At 44.6% G+C, this 23076-nt stretch overlaps 1 protein-coding gene across 6 annotated transcripts in view; it reads left to right on the forward strand.

Moving 5' to 3' along the window:
* Positions 1–22644, forward strand: part of reps2 (RALBP1 associated Eps domain containing 2) — a 259419-nt gene extending 236775 nt beyond the window's left edge. For 4 of the 6 annotated variants that reach the window (XM_038802518.1, XM_038802520.1, XM_038802519.1 and 1 more), the window contains 4 exons: positions 5464–5547; positions 11604–11731; positions 12499–12604; positions 21463–22644. In XM_038802518.1, coding sequence (XP_038658446.1) covers positions 5464–5547; positions 11604–11731; positions 12499–12604; positions 21463–21531 — 387 coding nt within the window. In that variant the 3' untranslated portion in view covers positions 21532–22644. Of the gene's footprint in view, positions 1–5463; positions 5548–11575; positions 11732–12498; positions 12605–21462 lie in introns of all 6 variants that reach the window. The other 2 variants (XR_005461312.1, XR_005461313.1) reach the window with 1 other exon arrangement.
* The last annotated feature ends 432 nt before the right edge of the window (positions 22645–23076 follow it).

Consider the following 23076-nt stretch of genomic DNA (forward strand, 5'->3'; position numbering starts at 1 on the left):
GTTCACCGATAAATACATGGATAGGATGGGTATAGTGGGATAAGGCACTAGGAAGTGCTGAGGGTTTTGGCCACGGGTGGTATGACCAGTACTGGCTTGGAAGGCCGAAGGGCCTGTTCCTGTGCTGTATTGTTCTTGTTTTTTGACAACCACACAGAAATCGACGTTCTCCGAAATAAGTACCTTATTGACTGTTGTGTTTATTAATTGCTCATATTGTAAATTTTGGTTGTTACCTTTACATTGTGTTTCATTGCAGGAACCTTAAATGTAAAGGGGGAGGAAAACGTTGCGTATTCATGTTTGTTCTGTAGAGTAAACACCTTTCCAATAAAGCTTGTTTTTACCTTAGTGGTCTGCAAGCCTCTCCTTTAAAGTTACCGCAAGTACCCATTATGTCAATGGTGGTGGGGGAAGTGGTTATATCTCATGGTTTTAATTGGGTTTTATCCAAAGAAATGCCACACATTTCGCTGGCCTTTCTCCATTCCATTTATTTACAAGCACTTGTTTCAGGAATGGTATGTCACCTTGAAACATTTCATTGAGTAAGAAATGTGACACAGCACCTTTGGCCCTACTCCCACCCTGATAATGGAGGCCTAGATGAAGGGACATTGCCAAAACTTGAATATTGGCAATAGACTTGAAGTGAAAACCAAAGAGGCAAAGCTGTGTAAATTTCTCAGGCAGATAATCACTCCAGAGGACATGCCCTTTTCGAAAAGCCATAAAACCAATGTTTGTAAAGTGAGCAGTGTACAGGTATTTTTTACTTTTGGCAAGTGTTTTGTTTCGGTTTCAGCAGAGTGAGAACGGTCCATCTACCTTGCCCCTATGAGAGCAGAATCATAAATTCACCAATGTATGCAGAAGAGAGGAGAGTTTCTGTGATGTAAACATGCGGAGCCAGATTATTGAGTGCTCTCCTGCTATCCAAACTAAAGAAGTGGCAGGTCCGAAAATTTTATTTTTCATCATTGTTCGAATACCACTTTATTATTTTACATCTAATAAACAGAGGTGAATTTGAATGTTGCCCAAAGAACAATCCTGATCCCAATTTGATTGAATTTTGGTCAATCTAGATTAAATAGCTGCCTTTACAAGATTACATAATGTCAGCTCCACCTGGAAACAAAATCACAGTCCAGGCTTCTAAGTGTACTGTTGTTTTAGTTTGCAAAGTACCCATTAGGATAAAATTCAGTGTTATCGTGGGCAGGGTCAAGTAAGATGATCAGTATTGTCGAAGCCTTGTGCCATCAATCTCCAGAGTTTTGATTGGAAGATGAGTGCATCTGGAATCATCGAAACTGTGGGTACTGGCCCGTGCTAGGTCCATTCATCAATCCAGACGTCTGAAACTTTGACCTGAAGCATCTGGTCCAGGATCAGCCACAACGTAAGAGAGATGGGGTGATTTTCGATGCTGATAGTTCAAAATAGGTTCTGTGGTATTTTGATATGTTTAGGAGGAGGCATGGCCATCAATAACTGGGGTACCTTTGGAATAGTGAGTGATAATCTGTGGTTTTACCACCAGATGGTGCACTTGGCAGACGTAGGGACGTTTTCAGACCACAAAATTCATGATCTTCAAGAAACACTTCAAACAAACCAAAGTTTAAATGGTTATTTCCATTTTGCTATCTTTTAGATTAATGTAGTTATTTTGTCAAAAAAGGGTTGTTATTTATATGGAAAAGTTGAAATACTGTTGTGTTGGCTAGAGATCGGGAGCAAATTTAAGTAGAGGGGAAAAGGGAAAGGAATGACACTTTAATCAAAATCAGTAAGATTAGGAATTAGAAATGAATAAATCGCAAGGGAGATGTATTAATATTGAGTTAAGTCCCATACTGGCATTCTGACCGGAAGTGGGCAGAATTCCATCCTATATTTAAGAAAAGTAACCAAAATAAATATGGTACCGTGTGGGACCCAAATGTTTTTTGCCACAGGAAAGTAGGATGTGGGTCCACATTCACACAGCCTCACTTACTGAGTTCTCAATCTCAGCTGCTTGCAGCAGCGAGCAGCATCAGACTAATGCTATGTACTGCATGCATCACCCCCCCCCCCCCCCCCCCCCCCCTATCGAGGGATAGGAACCCAAGGTCGCTTTGATTTGTTACAGAAGCTGGTCATCTGCCCATCCTCTCGGCCAAATTGTGCACCGTATGGGAAGCTTGTGAAAAGAGAGAAGTGCAGCATATCTTAGCCACAGGCAGGTTCAGATAGAGGAGATCTGTCCTTTGAGGCTCAAAAACACAGTGCATGGATGGCAGCATCCTGAATTAACAGGGCTGGTATTTAAAAAATTTATTTATTCATTTATGTGATGTGGGTTGTCGCTGGTTTGGCCATCATTTATTGCCCATTCCTAATTGCCCTTCAGAAGGTGGTGGTAAGTTGCCTTCTTGAACTGCTGCAGTTCCTGAGGTATAGGTATACCCACTGTGCTGTTAGGGACAAATTCCAGGATTTTGCCCTTGTGACAGTGAAGGAACAGCGATATGTTTCCAAATAAGGATGGTGAGTGACTTGGAGGGGAACCTCCAGGTAGTGGGGTTCCCAGGTATATGCTCCTCTTGTCCTTCTAGATGGTAGTGGTTGTGGGTTTGGAATGTGCTGTCTAAGGAACCTTGGTGAGTTTCTGCAGTACATCTTGTAGATGGTACACATGGCTGCCACTGTTCATCGGTAATGGAGGGTTTGAATGTTTGTGGAAGGAGAGTAATCAAGTGGGCTGCTTTGTCATGGATGGTATCAAGCTTTTTGAGTGTTGTTGGAGCTGCACGCATCCAGGCAAGTGGAGTGTATTCCATTACACTCCTGACTTGTGCCTTGTAGGTGGTGGACAGGTGTTGGGGAGTCAGGAGATGAGTTACTTGCCACAGGATTCCTAAGCTTTGACCTGCCCTGGTAGCCACAATATTAATACGGCTAGTCCCGGTGAGTTTGTGATCAATCGTAACCCCCCTCCGCCTCCCCAGGATTTTGATTGTGGGGGATTCAACGATGTTAATGCCATTGAATGTCAAGGAGTGATAGTTCGATCCTCTCTTGTAGGAGATGTCGTTGCCTGTCACTTGTGTGGTGTAACTTGCCACTTGTCAGCCCAAACCTGGATATTGTCCAGGTTTTGCTGCATTTGGAGATGGACTGCTTCATTATCTGAGGAGTTGCGAATGGTGCTGAACATTGTTCAGTCATCTACAAACATCCCCACTTCTGACCTTATGATGGAAGGGAGGTCATTGATGAAACAGCTGAAGATGGTTGGGCCTCGGACACTATCCTGAGGAACTCCTGAAGTGATGTCCTGGAGCTGAGATGATTGGCCTCCAACTAACACAACCATCTTCCTTTGTGCCAGGTATGACTCCAACCAGCAGAGGATTTTCCCCTGATTCCCATTGACTCCAGTTTAGCTCCAGGTGTCCTAGTTTGGTTCTATAATAATAATCTTTATTGTCACAAGTAGGCTTATATTAACACTGCAATGAAGTTACTGTTAAAATCCCTAGTCGCCACATTCCGGCGCCAGAGGAGAATTCAGAATGTCCAATTCACCTAACAGCACATCTTTCGGGACTTGTGGGAGGAAACCCACGCAGACATGGGGAAAACGTGCAAACTCTGCACCGACAGTGACCCAAGCCGGGAATCGAACCTGGGACTCTGGCGCTGTGAAGCAACGATGCTAACCACTGTGCTACTGTGCTGCCCATTGTCATCACTCTCATCCCTGACTCCAAAGATCACCAGTTATGTTCCAATCCACAATCTAGGGAGGATCTTTACTTAGTCGTGAGGAGTTTCTATGTTGTCAGCATTTGGGTGAGATGTTAAACACACGGAAAATAAGAGATCCAATGGCCCTGATCCAAAAAAAAAGACTAGGTATTCTAGTGTTGTGGCCATGATTCATCCCTCGAGCAATACCACCAAAACCAGTGAACTGATCTTGTCCAGTTTGGTTGTGCTCTTTTGGCTGTGTTATTTAATTTTTGATTTTCTTTTGTTTCTGATTTAACCTCAAGGGAGTATATGTCATGGGTCATGTGACGGGTTCACCGAGGTCATCAAAATAGAGGCGCCTTCTTTATTCTCGAAGCTCTTTGGGTGCAAACTGGCTACATGTTTGTCTAATCTGTCAAAACTCACTTGTTGCTTGTGGTACATCTCCAACTGTGCTATATAAACAAAGCCCGGAATTCTCCGCCCACACTTTATGGGAACAATTCCAGGGGCACTGGTGGGGGGGGGGGGCTCTGTTGGGGACGTTCAGTGTGATGGGTTACATGGGGGCAGATGTCCTGTGTCTGCTGGTGGGGTGATCCTCTTCGTGGGGTCATGTGTCCTTTTTAAAGGGCATCCCGACCTCTCAGCAGCCGAGGTTGCGGGCAGGGTGGGTTCATCCCAAGGCTGCCCTGCCAGCATAACATTATGGACCCGCCCCTTGACTTTTTTTTTAAACTAAGTGTTTGAAAATACTGCTGGAAAACCTGGCTGCCCAAGCAACAAGAAATAGAAAATCCAGCCCGTAATTTGTTTTTCCCCTCTTTGAAATGAAGGTGACTGTTTTATACACCGAGAGGAAGGATTTTCAACGTGGAGTTAACAATTCAACACCTAGTGGAATTCCTCAACCTTGGGCTCACGCTGCAATCGCACTCGGGATGTGATCTTAAAATTCAAATAGCCTAATTACCTCAGCGCCCAATTAAAGGGAACTGTCTCCTCCCAAAGACCGGAGCTGTCTGCCTTATGCTACCGGCAAAGGCAGCTGCCATGTTTGGGACTGTCACTGCCTTGTTGATTCGAACAGCCAGTTCCTCAGTAGGCAGAGATCAAAAAAGGCGGACAGCCTTAAATGTTCAAAATATTTAATTCCTTTCCAGACAGGCCCCTGTAACAAGTACCCTAAGGAGCTTAATTGGAGGAACATGCCTTCTCCGTTCCCTCCCTGCTGCTACTCCATTTAAAATTCAAAGCATCAGGATGCCAACACAAACATCCGGGTAGCACGATTTTCAAATCCCACCCAGGCCAGGTCCTGACCCTATCGGCTGCATCCTTTAAAAATCCCGACCAGAGTATCGAATATTGTTTGGCCACCTGAATTATTTTCCTTGCCCTATTTTTCATTCCCTCATTCTGAGTGGGTTGGCTCATTTTGGAAATGTTCAGCTGTTTCCACCACAGCAACCTGTATTTACATAACTCCTTTAAAATCATACAATGTCCTGAGGCACTTCCTGGGAGTGTTACCAAACAGAGTGTGACACCGAGCCACATAGGTATTAGGTCAGGTGGCCAAAGTTTTGGTCAGAGACTGTGTGTGCAATGGCGGAGAATGTGTCATCTAACCTTAAACTAGTGAGCCAAAGGAAAACTAATTAAGAGCTTGTTGATGTGTGGACTATTTCATCATTGTGCAATTGATTTTTGCAGGCCAGCCAAGGATCATTGACAGATCTATGCCCACAGGTGAAGAGACCAAGTAATCTTGGAGAAGAAAATAGCTCTCCAGTTAAGGTTAGTTTGTAACGTGTTTGGAAGAATTATTGGATTTTAATAATATTGCTTTATTTTGTTCCTGGTCAAAGTGCAATGGAGTATGTTTCATGGAGCATGTGTCTGGTTCACCATTAGTTATGAGACCATCTAAAAAAGGGATAGAAAATAATATTGATTGTGGGAATAATCCCACATCAAAGTTATTGTCCAGTGACCAAAGTCCAGATACGCTAAACATATTGGGGCCAGATTATGTCTGATTAATAATTCCATAGTTTGCTCTATCATCTTTGTCACTGCTTACCTACTATGGCTTGTAGTTTTTAACCTAAGGCTGTTTATTTTATAATTTTCCAAAGTTTATGGCTCAAGACATGGGTAAAGATTTCTCTTCAACTTCTTTCCTCACTCAATGACTTTGTTACTGAGTATAAAAGGCCTAATCTGGCTCATAAGGAGTGAGGGTTGTTTTGGGAGAAACTATTGGTGTCAAATATGGGGAAAATATCTTAATCCAAAAAAAGGAGAGGTAGAATTTAATCAGGCTAAGGTGAGTGGGGGCTCTGGCAAAAAGCAGGCGGTGATTGAACTGCAGCCTGTCTTACATGTCTTTTCAGTTAATGAGAAAACAATTGGGTTGGGGTTAAACTGACAATTTGTTTTGTGCTACGGCCCATGGTGACTTTTTACCCCGTACTGGGGCTTTGAAGCCCAGCTCAATTTGAACTGGAGGAGGTTGTGAACCATTTAATTAAGAATGATCGAATCACTTGTTGCATTCCTCTGCCCTCTACCCATATCAGTCTGAGTATTTCTTTCTTGGAAACAGTTGCAGATTCTTCTTCCGTCACTGCTGCTTTTTCTGATTGGGTATTACATAACCTAACAGCCCTCAATAGCAGGAAACCAGGGAGGGATTCACCTTACTTGTTTTCCTTCTTGTGAGGACCTTGTCTGAATTATAGAATGGTGCAACACAGAAGGAGACCACAAAGCCCATCACACTGTGCTGGTTCATTGGGCGGCATGGTCGCTCAGTGGTTAGCACAGTTGCTTCACAGCTCCAGGGTCCCAGGTTCAATTCCCGGCTTGGGTCACTGTCTGAGCGGAGTCTGCACATTCTCCCTGTGTCTGCGTGGGTTTCCTCCGAGTGCTCCGGTTTCCTCCCACAGTCCAAAGATGTGCGGGTTAGGTGAATTGGCCGTGATAAATTACCCTTAGCGTCCAAAATTGCCCTTAGTGTTGGGTGGGGTTACTGGGTTACGGGGATAGGGTGGAGGTGTGGGCTTAAGTAGGGTGCTCTTTCCAAGGGCCGGAGTAGACTCGATGGGCCGAATGGCCTCCTTCTACACTGTAAATTCTATGATTGAAAGAACTATCCAATTAGTCCCACTCTCCGGCTTTTTTCCCCATAATCCTGCACTTTTTCACCTTTGTGTTCATCCAATTCCGTTTTGAAATTACTCTTGAGTTTGCTTCCTCCAGCATTTCAAGGCTTGCATTCTAGATCTTATCCATAGTATCCATATAATCTTTATAGTGCAGAAGGTGACCATTTGGCCCATCAAGTCTCCGAAAGAGCACCCTACCTGGGCCCACTACCCGTCGTTTCCGCTTAACTCCACATAAACTGCACTTCATTGGACACAACCGGGCAATTTAGCATGGCCAAACCACCTAACCTGCACATCTTTGGAGGAAACCGGAGGACCAGGAGGAAACCCACACAGATACAGGAAGAATGTGCAAACTCCACACAGACAGTAACCCAAGGCTGGAATCAAACCCAGGTCCCTGAGAGGCAGCAGTGCAAACCATTGTGCCACCGTGCAACTCATCATGTTAAAATATATTTCCTGTCACCTCTGATCCTTTTTGTCAATCACCTGAACTCTGTGTCCTCTGGTTATTGACCCTTCTTTCACTGGAAACCTTTTTCCCCTGATCAGACTGTCAAAACCATTAGTGATTTTGAACACTTCTATACATTGCCTCTTAGTCATCTCTGCTGTAAGAAAATAACTAGTCTCTCCACTTAATTGAACTCTCCCATTTGCTCCTATACTCTCTCCAAGACCTTGACATCCTTCTTAAAGTGTTGTGCCCAGAATTGAACATACTACTTCAGCTGAGGCTTTAACAAGTGCTTTATAAAGGTTTGGCATGACTTCTTTGCTTTTAGACTCTTATTACTCTTATTAATAAAGCCAAAAAGCTTATATATTTTTTAACAGACTCTTCAACGTTTCCTACCACCTTCAAAGATTTTCTGTCCCTCACTCTCTTATCCTTGTACCAAGTAGCTCCTATTTCTTCCCCTCACTGTCAAGATGTACTACTTCACACTTGAGTGTTAAACTTCATCCGCCATATGTCTATCCATTCTACCTGTCAGTCTGTTTCCTCATGAAACCTATTACTATCTTCCTCATAGTTTAATAGATTTCTGAGTTTCAACTCATTTCCAAGCTTCGACATTATGCCCTGGATACCCAGGTCCAGGTCATTAATATATAACAAAAAGGAGCTATGTACCTAGTACTCACCCTTAGGAACACTACTCTACACTTCCCTCTCGTCTGTAAAAATAAATGTTCGCCACTACACTGTGCTTTCTGTCTCTTCATCAGTTTTGTATCCATGCTGCCACTGCCCTTTAATCCCATGAGCTTTAATTTTGCTAACAAGTTGATTATGTGGTGCTTTGTCAAATGCTGTTTTGAAAGTCCACGTACACATATCCGCACACAACCAAATTAACACTCTCCATCATTTCATCAAAGACCTCTGTCAGGTTAAATTTTGTGCTGACTTTCCTTTATAAGTCTGTACTTTTCCAAATGCTAATCAATTGTGACCCAGATTAGTGCCTATAAAAATTTCCCGTCACTACTGCTAGCCTGCCTACCCTGTAGTTGATATTTTATGTCCTCTAGTTGCTAACGCGTCAAATGATGGGGTTTTCCTCATTAAAATCCTTTGATTACCAGTGGAACACCCCTGTCAAACAGGATAACCAGTCAATTACATTGAAGTATTCTCATAGACAGTAAAGCAGGAGCAAAATGCACTGATTATCTTTCACTTATATATTTTACAGAAAACAAAATAAAGATTAAGCTATGTTCATTCAAAGCTGAAATATCATAATTTGTTTTTTTTAATGATTTTTATCACATTAAAATATTATGGAATGTCTATGCAATTTGACATTTCACAACTACAAAATTCATCTTTTCAAGGCCAGGGAGGTTGCTCAACCGTAGTTATGACTTAGAATGCTATTAAAAACCCAGTTACTCCTGATTAACAAAGTATACACAAGGGCAGCATGGTGGCCTAGTGGTTAGCACAGCTGTCTCACGGCGCTGAAGTCCCAGGTTCGATCCCGGCTCTGGGTCACTGTTCGTGTGGAGTTTGCACATACTCTTTGTGTCTGTGTGAGTTTCGCCCCCACAACCCACAAATGTGCAGAGTAGGTGGATTGGCCACGCTAAATTACCCCTTAATTGGAAAAATTAATTGGGTAATCTAAAAAATTTTAAAAACAAAGCATACATTTTTCAGAGAATTTAACAATGATATTATACTGTAAAATGGAAAGTTTCTGTCAGTTTGGTGATTTCTAAAGATGGTAATATGCAAGAGCTTCAATAACACATGCTATGGAGGAGCAGGGATGCACTGACAGCAACTTCTGGATTTATGCAACTTCATGCTTAACTGCGCATGTGTAGATGCTAAAAGTTCATGTCAGTTTTAATCAGCAAACTGTCATTACAATTTGAAAACCCAGAGCATTATCATGAAGTTTGTTGGGGAGATGCTGCCGTTCAATTGGGCTGAGCACAGTAAGAAGTCTTACAACACCAGGTTAAAGATGCAATACGATATTTTGAATGCGAGTCTTTGCAGGTAATTAGGTCTACAGGTCCAGACGGAACAACTGGAGAGAGGGATAATCACAGGTTAAAGAGGTGTGAATTGTCTCAAACCAGGACAGTTGGTGAGAGGTGAATGTAATGCAACATGAATCCAAGGTCCCAGTTGAGCTATACTCATGTGTGGAACTTGGCTATAAGTTTCTGCTCGCCGATTCTGCGTTGTCGCGCGTCCTGAAGGCCGCCTTGGAGAACGCTTACCCAAAGATCAGAGCTGCATGCCCTTGACTGCTGAAGTGTTCCCCGACTGGAAGGGAACATTCCTGCCTGACGATTGTCGCGCGATGTCTGTTCATCCGTTGTCGCAGCGTCCACATGGTCTCGTCAATGTACCATGCTTTGAGACATCCTTTCCTGTAGCGTATGAGGTAGACAATGTTGGCTAAGTCGCAGGAGTATGTACCACGTACCTGGTGAGTGGTGTTCTCGCGTGTAATGGTGGTACCCATGTCGATGATCTGGCACGTCTGGTAGAGATTGCCATGGCAGGGTTGTGTGGTGTCGTGGTCGCTGTTCTGAAGGCTGGGTAGTTTGCTGCAAACAATGGTTTGTTTGAGGTTGCGCGGTTGTTTGAAGGCAAGTAGTGGGGGTGTGGGGATGACCTTGGCAAGATGTTCGTCTTCATCGGTGACGTGTTGAAGGCTGCGAAGAAGATGTCGTAGTTTATCCGCTCCAGGGAAGTACTGGGCGATGAAGGGTACTCTTGTGGGTTGTGTCCCATGTATATCTTCTGAGGAGGTCGGTGCGGTTTTTTTGCTGTGGCGTGTTGTAACTGTCGATCGATGAGTCGAGCGCCATATGAAGTTTGTTATAAGAGATCAACTTCTGGAGCTGCATATCTTGCCAGTGAAATCCAATGGCAATCTTTCTGCTGCTTGTCTCGCACCAGTCACCTTACTGATCGGGGTTTTGACTTGAAGGATAATCTGGAGGCAAGTGCAAAGAATCATTGTTAGGCACAGTATCGTGAAACTAACAACTCGAAGAAAACCCTTAGCTTAAACATCCTCCCCTCAGCCACTTACCCTTTTAAACCCTTGTTGGGAGAGCAGGAACGAAGAACATCTTCCCAAAAAGGTTTGAGGTACAATTCACCAGAAAATGTGAGAGTGCATTGGCATCATCCTCCTGACCACAGCTGGGGCACAGAAAAGGGTCCATTAAATCGTGACTCCAGCAGTTGTGTGTCTCTCAGCTCTCCAGTCAAAGAGCACACCAAACCCTGAAGACATGGCCACCAGGAGATGTCTCCTCAGGATTGGGATTTCCCATATCAGTTATCTGATGGGCCTTAGCTTTAGAGCTTCATTGTGGATAGCTCATTGACTCCCTTATTGAGCGGCTTTGGATACAGACTTTTGAATTATAATCACTGTTCTCATGTTGGAGATGCATTAACCATTTGGCAAGCTCCAAGCTCCCACAAACAGAAGTGTGATAATTGCAGGATGTTTTAGTGATATCGGCTAAGTATTGGTCAGGGCCCTGCAGAGAGCTCCCATGATCCTCTTTGAAATAGTGGCGATAAGTCTTTGCTTACTTGAGAGGGCAAAATGGTGAAGGGGCCTCAGTTTAACATCTCATCTGAACGTTGTTTTTGTAGACCACAAAGGCGTACATGCCGAGTAGTTTAAATGAAAACTAATTTTATTACGATGAACTATTATTTACAATACACGTTAGATCCTAGCCGGGTCTCTCACATGGGTACCAAAACTGGCTGACTTTATGCAGAAGACATGGTTTAGGGTTCCCATCTCTCTAATGGGGAAGCTCACGCTCGACGAGGTTTACAGGGAGTCTGATTTTTCCCACCCTGTAAGTCTCGTCCAGGTTTTGAAAGGTGTCTTCACTGATGTTGTTGCACACCTTCAGTACTACACTGAAGTATCAGCTAGATTATGTCCCCAGAGTGGGACTTAAACCAACAGCCCTCTGATTTGCAAACCAGGCTGCTGCCGACTGAGCCATGGCTGAGATCTGAAAGACCAAAAGAGTCTTTCTCATTCCATATTCACTTCTGTTCTTCCATGTACTGTTTCTGGATGTGGGATAGCGAGTGGGGGTTTAAGAAAAGTAAAATAGTGGAATTAACATCAAAATAGCTTTGTTTTTTCCTTTCTTTTGACAAAGGACACAAGACCTCGCCAGCCTCCATTAAAACCTCTTCGCCGAAAACATCGGCTGGAAAGCCAGGAACACTTACCTCGACTGAACGCAACGTCCGCACCAGACGCTAAACTGCACCAGCAACTGCAGAAGTAATTTCTCTGCTTCCTTTAAGCTGCAATAATTCCGAACTTTTATGTAATCTTGGTGCATGTCAATTAGGGTTTTTAGTTGTTAGCTCAATTCTATTCTTTAAAGTGGCACTTCAAGTAAATGGAAAACAATTAAATTCCTATATACGATGTGCATCAGAAAGAAACAACTGTGTTGCACAGGGCTTCCCGTCCTACAGGAGTCAAAGGTGACTGGCGAAAGCAGAGCTCTGCGGCCTTAAACTTGCTGTGTCTGCACACTATGCATTGATAAGAAATCTTTTTTCAAACCCCTGTTTTATCAGTAGTGAAAGAAGTGCACAGAAAATGAATTCATTATTGAAGGGAAGGTGCAGGATAAATCCACCATTCGGTGGCGACTGCTGATCCTCAACTCTGTTTGACCTCAGATTAATATCAGCAGAGTCCGCCAGTCGTATTGTGAGTTAGATATTAATCCTCACCCGCACAGTCATGGAAAAACATAGCCCTGGATCAGCGAGGAAAAAGATCTCTCGCCGCATAAATAGTCATGCATGGGTGAAGGGAGGGGTTGAGGGAAGAGAGCACGAGTCCCTTCCATCCACCCATCGTCCTGGAATTCAGTAAGCTTTAAAATAACAAATAAAACCATGTCTCTTGAAAGTCTCTGTAACTGGCTTTCTTTGTCAGTCGCTAAAATGTTATACTGTAGATTATTGTATACACTTAACTTTTTTTTAAACCATATTTTAAAAGTTAACCTCTTATTTTTTTTTGTATTACAGAATACCATCCAAGCAGAAAAAAGCCATTCAAACAGCAGTCCGCAAAAACAAGGAGGCCAATATGATTCTGCTCAGGTTGAATGGCGAACTGCAGCAACAGTTCAAAGTAAGACCCCCATGTTGAGCTGGAGAAGCAGTGTCACCATGTTTTGATTTTCTAGTTGCTGCAAAAACAGATGTCCCTTTTTCACAAGATGTCTCGTTCTATCTTTTTTTTTAAAAAATGATTCCATTTTATTGCTGTAAGTACTGATTTCCCTGGGTCTAAGTTTCTGCGCTTAAAATGCCAGGGGGTGAACTGACATTTTCAACTGAAGGCCAAAGCTGCCAGACTGGGTTACACATTGGGCAAGAGTACCACTCCCCACCTCCAAGCAATGCTAGTTTGATGCCGCCGCCACCTGCTTCAATACGGAATCAGGAACCTTGCCATTTTCTAATGTTGAGATCTTTAGCGGGATTCTCCCTTCTGGGGGGCTAAGTCCCCACATCGGCGGGAGAACCGGCACCAACCATTCCGGCGTCAACAGCCCGAAAGTGCGGAATGCTCTGCATTTCCGGGGGCTAGATGGACGGCGGAGGGTTGGCGCCGCTCCCGGCAGCGCCGTAGGGACTACGCGAGATTGCGCATGTGCCGAAGGGCCGGCGTGATCTCGTGCATGCGCAGAACCAGCGGCGTGGTTCCGCGCATGCGCAGACCGGCCGGCATATTTTGCAGCATGCGCAGGGGGAGTTCTCCTCTCTGCGCCGGCCATGGTGGAGCCCTACAGGGGCCAACGCGGAAGAAAGAAGTGCCCCCATGGAACATGCCTGCCTGCAAATCAGTGGATCCTGATCGCGGGCCAGACCACCGTGGGGGCTCCCCCGGGTCAGACAGCCACGCAAGCCCCCCACCCAAGGACTGCCCCCGCCGACTTACCTGCCAGGTCCCGCCATGTGGGACCATGCATAACCCACGCCGGCGGGACTGGTCAAAAGCGGACGGCCACTCGGCCCATCGGGGGGCTCGAAGAATTGCTGGGGGGGCCACTGCCAACGGCCCGCGACCAGCGTGTCCTGAACCCCGCCCCCACCTAAAAGCAGGCTGGCGAATCTGGGAGCAGGATTCGCGCTGCCCGCCTGCCCCCCCCGGGGATTCTCTGACCTGGCGGGGGGGGTCGGAGAATCGCGCTCCTTATTGTTAGAGCATTAGTGACTCTCTTTACTCTTGACAAATTAAGAATCATCACGAGCTTTTTTTTTTCGACCTGTTGATTTTTATTTTGTAACTATTTTGTGAACAAACATTGTGTTGATGATGCTTGAGGACACAACCGTCTACTTTCTGAAGACTGCCGCCTGCACTCTTCATCCTGAATGAGCTGATTTCAAGCAGGACAGCTGCTGAGGTGATGTTTCAGCCTGGGTTCAGAAGAAAACAATAAAATTGTGTCGTAACGCATAAACTGATTATTGGAGCCAGATTAATGGAGCCAACCTATCAATGTTGAGGCAGTCAGTCTGACTTTCCATTCTTGATCTCTGCAAACTTCATGGACTTAGGACGGGGCAGAATTGGCCTAACCTGTGATGCCCTCTAAGGTTGAATAACTTGTTGGTATTCACTATTCAGTTGAAACATGAAAGGCAGCTACATGGTTGAGTTAATGTAGAGACTGGCACCTGTGGAACACCACCCCACAAAATATTCACCAACAGGGAAGAATAAAACAATCACCAACATTCACTGTGACCTTTCCCCTACATCTTTTTTTTAATATAAATTTAGATTACCCAATTCTTTTTTCTATTAAGGGGCAATTTAGCGTGGCCAATCCACCTACTCTGCACATTTTTGGGTTGTGGGGGCGAAACCCACACAGACACGGGGAGAATGTGCAAACTCCACACGGACAGTGACCCAGAGCCGGGATCGAACCTGGGACCTCAGCGCCATGAGGCGGTTGTGCTAACCACTAGGCCACCGTGCTGCCCTCTCCCCTACATCTTAACCTTCCATTATATCGGTAAAATCTCTTGAGGCCCGAGAAGGTATGTTAAATGGAATTTAATAAATCAACATAAAGTAAAGGCCCCAAAATGGCTTACAGTTCAAAGGTCCCAACCGGGAATACCAATCCTGCCAGTCCCAGTCCAGGCCGGCTTTTATAAGGCAGATTTAAGAACCCCGGCTGGGTGGACCTCTGCCCAGTAGAGGGGATCTTGTATTCCTTGAGTTCCACGAGGCGATCAAGTGACGTGGCTCCGTGGGTCTCGTGAGAGTTATTACCATATCCCAAAGGCATTTTGCTTCTTTGCAAATCCCCCCCCCCCTCCCCCTCACCCCACATCAGGACCTCTGTCATTTGTTCTTAAATTTTGCTCCATTTTTGATCCAACCTCTCCCAGTTCCTACTAATCGCTGTTCCACCCCCTCCTTTGTTGTATATAATCCAACACAGTTTTCCCCCTCTTGAATTCTGAAGAAGTCAGGCAGACTCAAAGTGTTAGCACCTGTTATCTCTCTCTGCAGATGCTGCCAGACCAGCTGAGTTTTACCAACTTTCTCTGGCTCACTTCAGTTCATGTTGGGCCAACATAACATTAATCAGAAGTGTGTTATGTTTTTGTTTCTGAATAGACTAGCTAGGGAGAGTTGAATCACTGTAAGCTGCATTAACTTTGAAATGAAGCAATTAATGCTGATTGTACTGACTTCCGGTGGCAGCCATGGTGTGAGTGGTCGCACACAGTGCAGCTCCTGCTTGAAGGCATAGAAAAGAGCACTTTTTACCCAAAAATGGGAGAAACTTTTGACGTAAAAGTGTAACTGAGGGCCGTGGAAGAAGTTCCCCCGAGGAGTGTTGTCTGCTGGTTATCGAACCCAGCAGAAGGTGAAAGACCTGGCCAAGGGGTTCGAAGAGACCTGTGGCACAGTAGGCATTGGAAAGATGGCAGAGGGCCAGTACAGGTTAGAAAGCCCCAGATGGAACAGTTGATGGCTTTCATCAGGGAAGAGTTCCGTCAGCAAAGGAAAGAGATGCAGGAGGACAGATTGAAGGCCATCAAAGGGGCTGTGGCGCCTCTGAAAGACTTGATGGAAAAGGTCGAAAAGTGTTTGGAGGCACGGGGGTCGCACATCCGAGAGATGGGCCACAGCGATCAGGGTAGCATTGGAGGTGGAGGTGGGGCTCTTAGAAGACCTTTGCAAGACACTGGGAGCAAAGGTGGAAGAGCAAGAGAACAGGTTGAGAAGGCAGAACCTAGGCAGCACGGTGGCCTAGTGGTTAGCACAACCGCCTCACGGCGCTGAGGTCCCAGGTTCGATCCCGGCTCTGGGTCACTGTCCGTGTGGAGTTTGCACATTCTCCCCGTGTTTGTGTGGGTTTCACCCCCACAACCCAAAAATGTGCAGAGTAGGTAGATTGGCCACGCTAAATTGCCCCTTAATTGGAAAAAATAATTGGGTAATCTAAATTTATTTTTAAAAAATAAATAAAAGAGAAGGCAGAACCTGCGTATCATCGGCCTGCCTGAAGGAGTGGAAGTCATGAGTGCCACAAGGTACGTCTCGAGGATGCTGGCGTGGATGGTGGCGAAGGGGGTGCTGGACAAGGAAGTGGATAGAGTGCACAGGTCTGGTGGAGGAGGTGAGGGAGAATCTGAGGGACACGATGCCTCTGACTCTGGTAGGGGCGGTCCAATTAGTGAAGATGAATGTCCTGCCAAGGTTTCTATGCATATTTCAGACTTCGATTTTTACACCAAAGGCTTTTTTCGGAAGCTGTATACGATTATCTCAGAGTTTGCGTGGGCAGGGAAGGTACTAAGGGTAAAGAGGACCCTGTTACAGAGGCAGAAGGGGGGGTTGAACCTGCTCCATTATTACTCGGCGACAAACATGGAGAAGGTGAGGTGGTGGTGGGAAGGCGAGGGGGCAGAATAGGTTAAGATGGAGGAAGAATCTTGTAGGGGGTCCAGCCTGAGGGCTATGGTGACGGCAGCCTTGCCACTGGTGCTGAGGAAATATACGGAGAATCCAGTGGTGCAATCCACAGTGAAGGTTTGGAACCAGTTGGGGAGGCACTTTAGGATGTAGGAGATGTCCGTGTTAACGCTATTGTGCGAAAACCACGGATTCGAGACTGGTGCGGGGGGGACAGACGCTATGCAAAAGAAGTGGAGAAAAGTGAGGCTGGTTTGGGTGAGGTATCTGTACCTGGAAGAGAAGTTTGACAGTATAGAGAAACTGAAGGAGAGGGTAGAGCTCCTGAGAGGACATGGAAGGGGAGGGCAGGATCAGAGACATCGATGGGTGGCTGGGAGAACAGGGAAATGATCAGGTGGTGAAGATTAAGGAGAAGTGGGAGGGGGAGCTGGGCAAGGAAATAAATTGGGGAGTGTGGAGTGAGGCACTACGCAGGGTAAACGCGACTTCCTCATGCACGAGAATGAGCCTGATACAATTCAAGGTGGTACACAGGATGCATATGACTCGGGCAAGAATGAGTGGGTTCTTCCAGGGGGTAGCAGACGAGTGCGAGAAATGTGGGCGGGGACCAGCAAACCACGCAACATATGTTCTGGGGCTGTGAGACGTTAGAGAGATTTTGGGCTGGAGCTGATGGAGTGGGAGGAAGGCCAATGTTGTGGCCTTCACTTCTCTTGTTGCCCGGCGATGAGCCTGTGTGGTAGTCTGGGTAGGAGACTTATATGACTTTCTCCGCCTGGAAACGATTAAATATGAAGTGAGGGGTTCAGCAGAGGGGTTTGAGGCTAGTTGAGGGATGTTCGTGGCAGTGTTTAAGGAATTGTTCGTTGCGGAGGGAGGGGGGTGAAAATGGGGGACAATTTGTACGATCTGTATAATTGCTGTTAATTGGTGTTGGGGAGTTTATCCCCTGGACTGTTTATGTTTTGTATAAGTTTGGAATAAAGTTTTTTAAATGCTGATTGTACCAATGATAGTGATTTCAATGTCTGTACATATGCAGTGGCAACTCGCTCACTTGAGCAGTGCAGTAACTCTTCCCAGCCAGTTTACGAGTTCTCTTGATTGGTCAGCTAAATAGGGTAGCAGATAGTTAGCATTGCTGCCACATGGCATTGAGGACCCGGGTTCGATCCCGGCCCCAGGTCACTGTCTGTGTGGAGTTTGCACATTCTCCCTGTGTCTGCGTGGGTCTCACCCCCACAACCCAAAGATGTGCAGGATAGGTGGATTGGCCATACTAATTGCCCCTTAATCGGAAAAACAGAATTGGGTACTCTAAATTTAAAAAAAAAATAGAGTAGCATAGTCATACAGAAAAAGATGGGCCCCAAATTCAATCCCTGCTCTCTCATGAGTTAGACCATCTCATTTGGACTGACAGATATAACAAGTAGTCTCTGCATTCTCGGATTAGGGAGTTTTTGTTCCTGACCTCTGTTCAACAACCTGTGGTGGGATCCAAATCCCTGGCCCTTGGCTGAGGTCATTATTCGGCTCATTTGTGATATCTCCTGTGATTGAATAGCCCACTAATACTCACAGCAGTATGGTTGCTTGAATAGGTGCTAAAAATGAATCTTCATAGCTCATAGCTTTATGTGTGTCATTTTTTAAATAAATTTAAGTACCCAATTTTTTTTTTGTCCACATGGGCAGTGACCGGCTGCCGGAATAGAACCCGGATCCTCAGCGCTGAGGGGCAACAGTGCTAACCACTGCACCACCATGCTGCCCACTTGTGTGTCGGGTTTGTTAACATTTGGTAGAGTGTTTCAAACTGGATGGAGGTTCAGCTGGAGGGATAGTGATAATGACCCCAAACTTCTGGTCTCCAGAACATTGTAGACTGGACCCATGACAAATGATGTGCATCAGAACCCTTTGGACGTCCTGACCTGCAGACCGAAGTGGGAATTTTCCAAGAAGTTCAAACTTCTGATGGGCAATTCGACCTCTGTCCAGGACCCTATACTACTGTCTCCAACTCTTGAGTTCAGAGTTGAAGACTTTGGTAGATCCACAGTACTTAGCTAGATAGTTGCCCAGGAACTTAGACAGGTTAAAAATATAAGGTCGCTTCTCAGTCTTCACTGCTCCAGCGAAAACAACCCAAGCCTATCCAACCTCTCTTTACAACTTAAATGTTTCATCCCAGGCAATATCCTGGTGAATTGCCTCAGCACCCCCTCCAGTGCAATTACACCTTTCCTATAATGTGGTGACCAGAATTGCACACATTACTCCGGAGAAACCAGAACACCTGGAGGAAACCCACTCAGACTCGCGGAGAAACTGCAAACTCCACACAGTTAGTCATCGAGATCGGAACCGAACCTGGGTCCCTGCAGTTGTGAGGCACCAGTGCTAACCACTGTGTCACCATGTAAAATCGGTAACTGCAAGCACTAGTGTACCAGTGGTCAGTTTAAGCAGAATGCTTGGAAGTGTTCATGATGAAGATAAGTGATCTTCTATGGTACAAGCTATCATAGAATCATAGAATCTACATAGCAGAAGGAGGGCATTCGGCTCATCAAGTCTGCACCGGTCCTTGGAAAAAGCACCCTACTTAAGCCCACGCTTCCACCCCATCACGGTAACCCCACTTAACCTTTTCGACACAAAGGGGCAATTTAGCATAGCCAATCCAACTAAACTGCACATCTTTAGACTGTGGGAGGATACCAGAGCACCAAGAGGAAACCCACGTAGACACAGGGAGAAAGTGCAAACTCCATACAGTCACCTGAGGCCAGAATTGAACCTGGGACTCTGGAGCTGTGCGGCACCAGTACAAACCACTGTGCCACTGTGCCGCCCTGTCATGAGTGACAGTTTCTGAAGTATATCTTGAAAAAGGTTTTTATTCTTGGGAAGCAAGCATGCAGGTACAGCAAGCAGTTAGGAAGGCAAATTATATTTTGATGTTCATTGCAAGAGGACTTGAGTACAACAGCAAGGATATCTTTTTAAAATAAATTTACAGTACCCAATTAATTTTTCCAATTAAGGGACAATTTAGCGTGGCCAATCCACCAAGCCTGCACATCTTTGGGTTGTGGGGGTGAAACCCATGCAAACACGGGCAGAATGTGCAAACTCCACATGAACAGTGACCCAGAGCCAAGATCGAACCTGGGATCTCTGCACCGTGAGGCAACAGGGCTAACCTATCTTACTGTAACTGTACAGGGCCTTGGTGAGATCAGATCAGAGTATTGTGTGCAGTTTTGGTTCCCTAAGCTAATAAAGGATATATTTGCCATATAGGGAATGCAGCAAAGTTTCATCAGACTGATTCCTGAGATGGCAGGATTGTCGGATGAGCCGAGATTGGGTCGACTGGACCTATATTCACTGGAGTTTAGAAGAATGAGATGGGATCTAATGAATTGTATAAAGTGCTTACAAGGCTGGACAAACTTGATGCAGGGGTGTTGTTTCCTCTGGCTGGGGGGGGGGGGGGGGGGGTCTAGAACAAGGGGTCACAGTCTCAGGATAAAGAGTAGGCCATTTGGACTGAGATGAGGAGAAACTTCTTCATTTCGGGGAAGCTGAACCTGGAATTCTCTACCACAGATAGCTATGGAGGCCAAGTCAGTGGATATATTTAAGAAGGAAATATATAGATTTTGAGACTCTAAAGGAGTCCAGGGGTAGGAGGAGAGAGACATTGAGATAGATGTTCAGACATGGCCATATTCAATGGCGGAGCAGGCTCGAACGATCTACTCCTGCTCCTATTTTTCTATGTTTCTAAGGTCTAGAACCATGCTCTGCCTAAAATAATTAGTTAATTGATGTTGGGGCATTACCCTGCATGTTGAAATTTTCTTTCATGCATCATTCAGTCATGACCAGATGTAGCTTTCAGTGGGGGTCAGGAGGCTGGAAGTCTAATTGGGCATTTGTTCTCATTTTTAGATTGGCATTAGAAATTCTATTGCCTCCACTGGTGGGAGGGTGTCATTACTGCATGGCAAAGTTACATGGGTAACCGCAAATGCAAGTTTAGGAATTTACAATGGCAAACATGTCAGGGATTAGCAAGCATATAGTTTTTAATATTCAGTAAATATTTTATGGTTTCTTGCCTCTTTCTTTAACCTAGAACAATGATTTTCCCCCATGCTCCAGTCATTAGTTGGCCAACACATCAATCCTGGTACACCAATAGGAAAGGAAAATGTCTCATTAGCCAACGGGTTATGCTTGACTGTTAGTCAAACAGCCTTTCTTCCCCCCACATTTTCAACATTTATATCTCTGATAGGGAGAAATGTTCAAAGAAGGTTTTTATTTACCTGTCTTTTTAAATCTCTATGATTTTATTTCCCCCAGGATTGCACAGAGCAGTATTCTGGAGATTGATCTTCCCTAATCTGACCTACATGTGACTCCAAATTCACAACAATGTGGTTGACACTTAAATGCCCTCAGGGATGGGCAATAAATGTTGGTCCACCCAGTGACGCACGCATCCCATGAACAAATTAAAAACAAACTCCAGGCCAATCTTGGAGGGTTGGGAACTAAATATTAATCCTTAATAAACCAAATGCAGCTCCAGAGCCACAGGTTGCTGACCAGTGGATTAGGAATATTGCGGCAATCTTCGCACAATATTTATCTAACTGTTATTTTAACACTTTCAAAACCCAGTAATTACAGTTGCGTAACAGCCTCAAAGCCACTGTTTTTATCATTTGGAATTTTATTGGTTTGTCTTTGTTTCTGGGCATTAAAAAATTGATGATATTTTTGACATCTTGTGCTTTTTGCAACAAGGACAGTAGCAGTAGCCTTCAAAGATGAGAACTAAATACACTATCAATACAAATCTAATTGTGATCATACCTCTGCAAACACAATGCTTCAATTTTAAGCTGTCTCCAAAAATGTGAAAGGATAATGCACATTGCGACTCGAGAATATTTTTTGTATAAAATAAATACAAAATGATATGTGATGTATATACTCGTCTCTTTCAGGAAGTTCGCAAAGAACGGATTGCGCTAGAGTCTCAGTTGGAGCACTTTCGCCCAGTCCCCCACACGTGATTTCTTCACCTTCCAACTGGTTATGGATTGGGAGCTGAGAAGCTCAATCACAAGGAGTTTGCAGACTAAAATTCGCGATAGGAACTGGGCAACTGTAAGCACAATACAGACCACTGTGACACCACTTCCCTCAGTACCATCAATTTTGCAACAACCTGCTTGAGGACAAAAGCAGAAAAATGTGGCCAGCACAATGGCGGGAATTTGCATTTTCAAATCCTCTTTGAGAATGGTCAGTGACTTGAAGTGTAGATTGTTCAGACTGTCTCATGTGACAAGTAATAGAGCAAATCTTTTACATGTTTGTCAGTGGTTTAATTTCAATGCACAGTCTTTGTAAGTCCCTGTTATATGTATGTCCAAAAGCATCATATGCTGGAAGGAGGAAAAATGGGTTAATCTGGAATTTTGTTAAAAGATCTTTTTGACATTTGCAGTACTTGCCAAATAATGTGCTTATATTAAACCTATAAAAAAAAGTACTCACACTTTCTTCCTCACCGCAACATTTGTTGAACTTCATGAAATGCTTAGTCATTTTCTTTTTCAAATTAACTATTGGGAATTGTGCAAAAAGTACACTTTCGGTGGGAATTTATGATGAAGATAATATCAGCACTAAAGTGGGCACAGTATTTTTCTTTGATCATAAGTGCTGCATATGTTCTTTATTTCCATAAATTCCAGTTTTCTTCAGGTGGCGAAGTGTTCAAGCAGCTGCGCGCTATCTGAAATGATGGAAATCCTGTGTAATTTAAAGCTCTGTGCTACACATATGTGGACTTGTGATTATGCAGACAAAGTAGCAAAAGCATTTCATGTAAGAGAGAGAGCGTATCTTGGAATGGCATGCCTGTACTCAGTTCAACTGCCTGATGTGTGCATTCATTAGGGTGCAATGATTCTCCTGGGATTGTCACTTTTATACATGACTTTTTCATATGTGTGCTTTGTATTTATCTGCAATGTTTTTATTCTGAATTATACATAATATGATATAGTTATTTAAATAGCGGTGTCGGGGATTGTAGGATTTAAATATTTTCTTCTGAGTCACAGCTTGCACCACTCTGAGTTGATAGGACTCTGAAATAAATCTGCAAGTTTCTAAAACTGCTGTGTACCTACTTGTATTTTATAGGTGGTATTTTAAACAGGCCTCGTAAAGGCCTTGGTCCCAGAGCTCTTTCCACCATAGGTTTGGCAGGGAGTCCACTGGAATGGGTGCAACCCCAGCCAGGCAACCTAGATGTGTATGTGTTCCAAACTTAAAAAGATGTTTAGTTGTGGAAAAATTCAGAGGCAAGACATGTCTATTCAGACTTGTAAGTATCAATTGTGAAAAACCATGACCTGCTGGGAGTGAGGCAACATGATGCTCCAATTGAGTCACATTTTGCCTGGGACAGTGATTAGTGGAAGAACTGGGTTACCTCGTGCGTGAGTAGGTATAGGAGACTCTAACTAATTTGCAAATCTGCCTGAATGCAAAGTTCTTCCACAAACTGAATACATCAGGTACATTTATTTAAATCTTGTGCTTCC

This window comes from Scyliorhinus canicula, chromosome 7 (assembly GCF_902713615.1).
Source record: "Scyliorhinus canicula chromosome 7, sScyCan1.1, whole genome shotgun sequence".
NCBI lineage: Eukaryota > Metazoa > Chordata > Chondrichthyes > Carcharhiniformes > Scyliorhinidae > Scyliorhinus > Scyliorhinus canicula.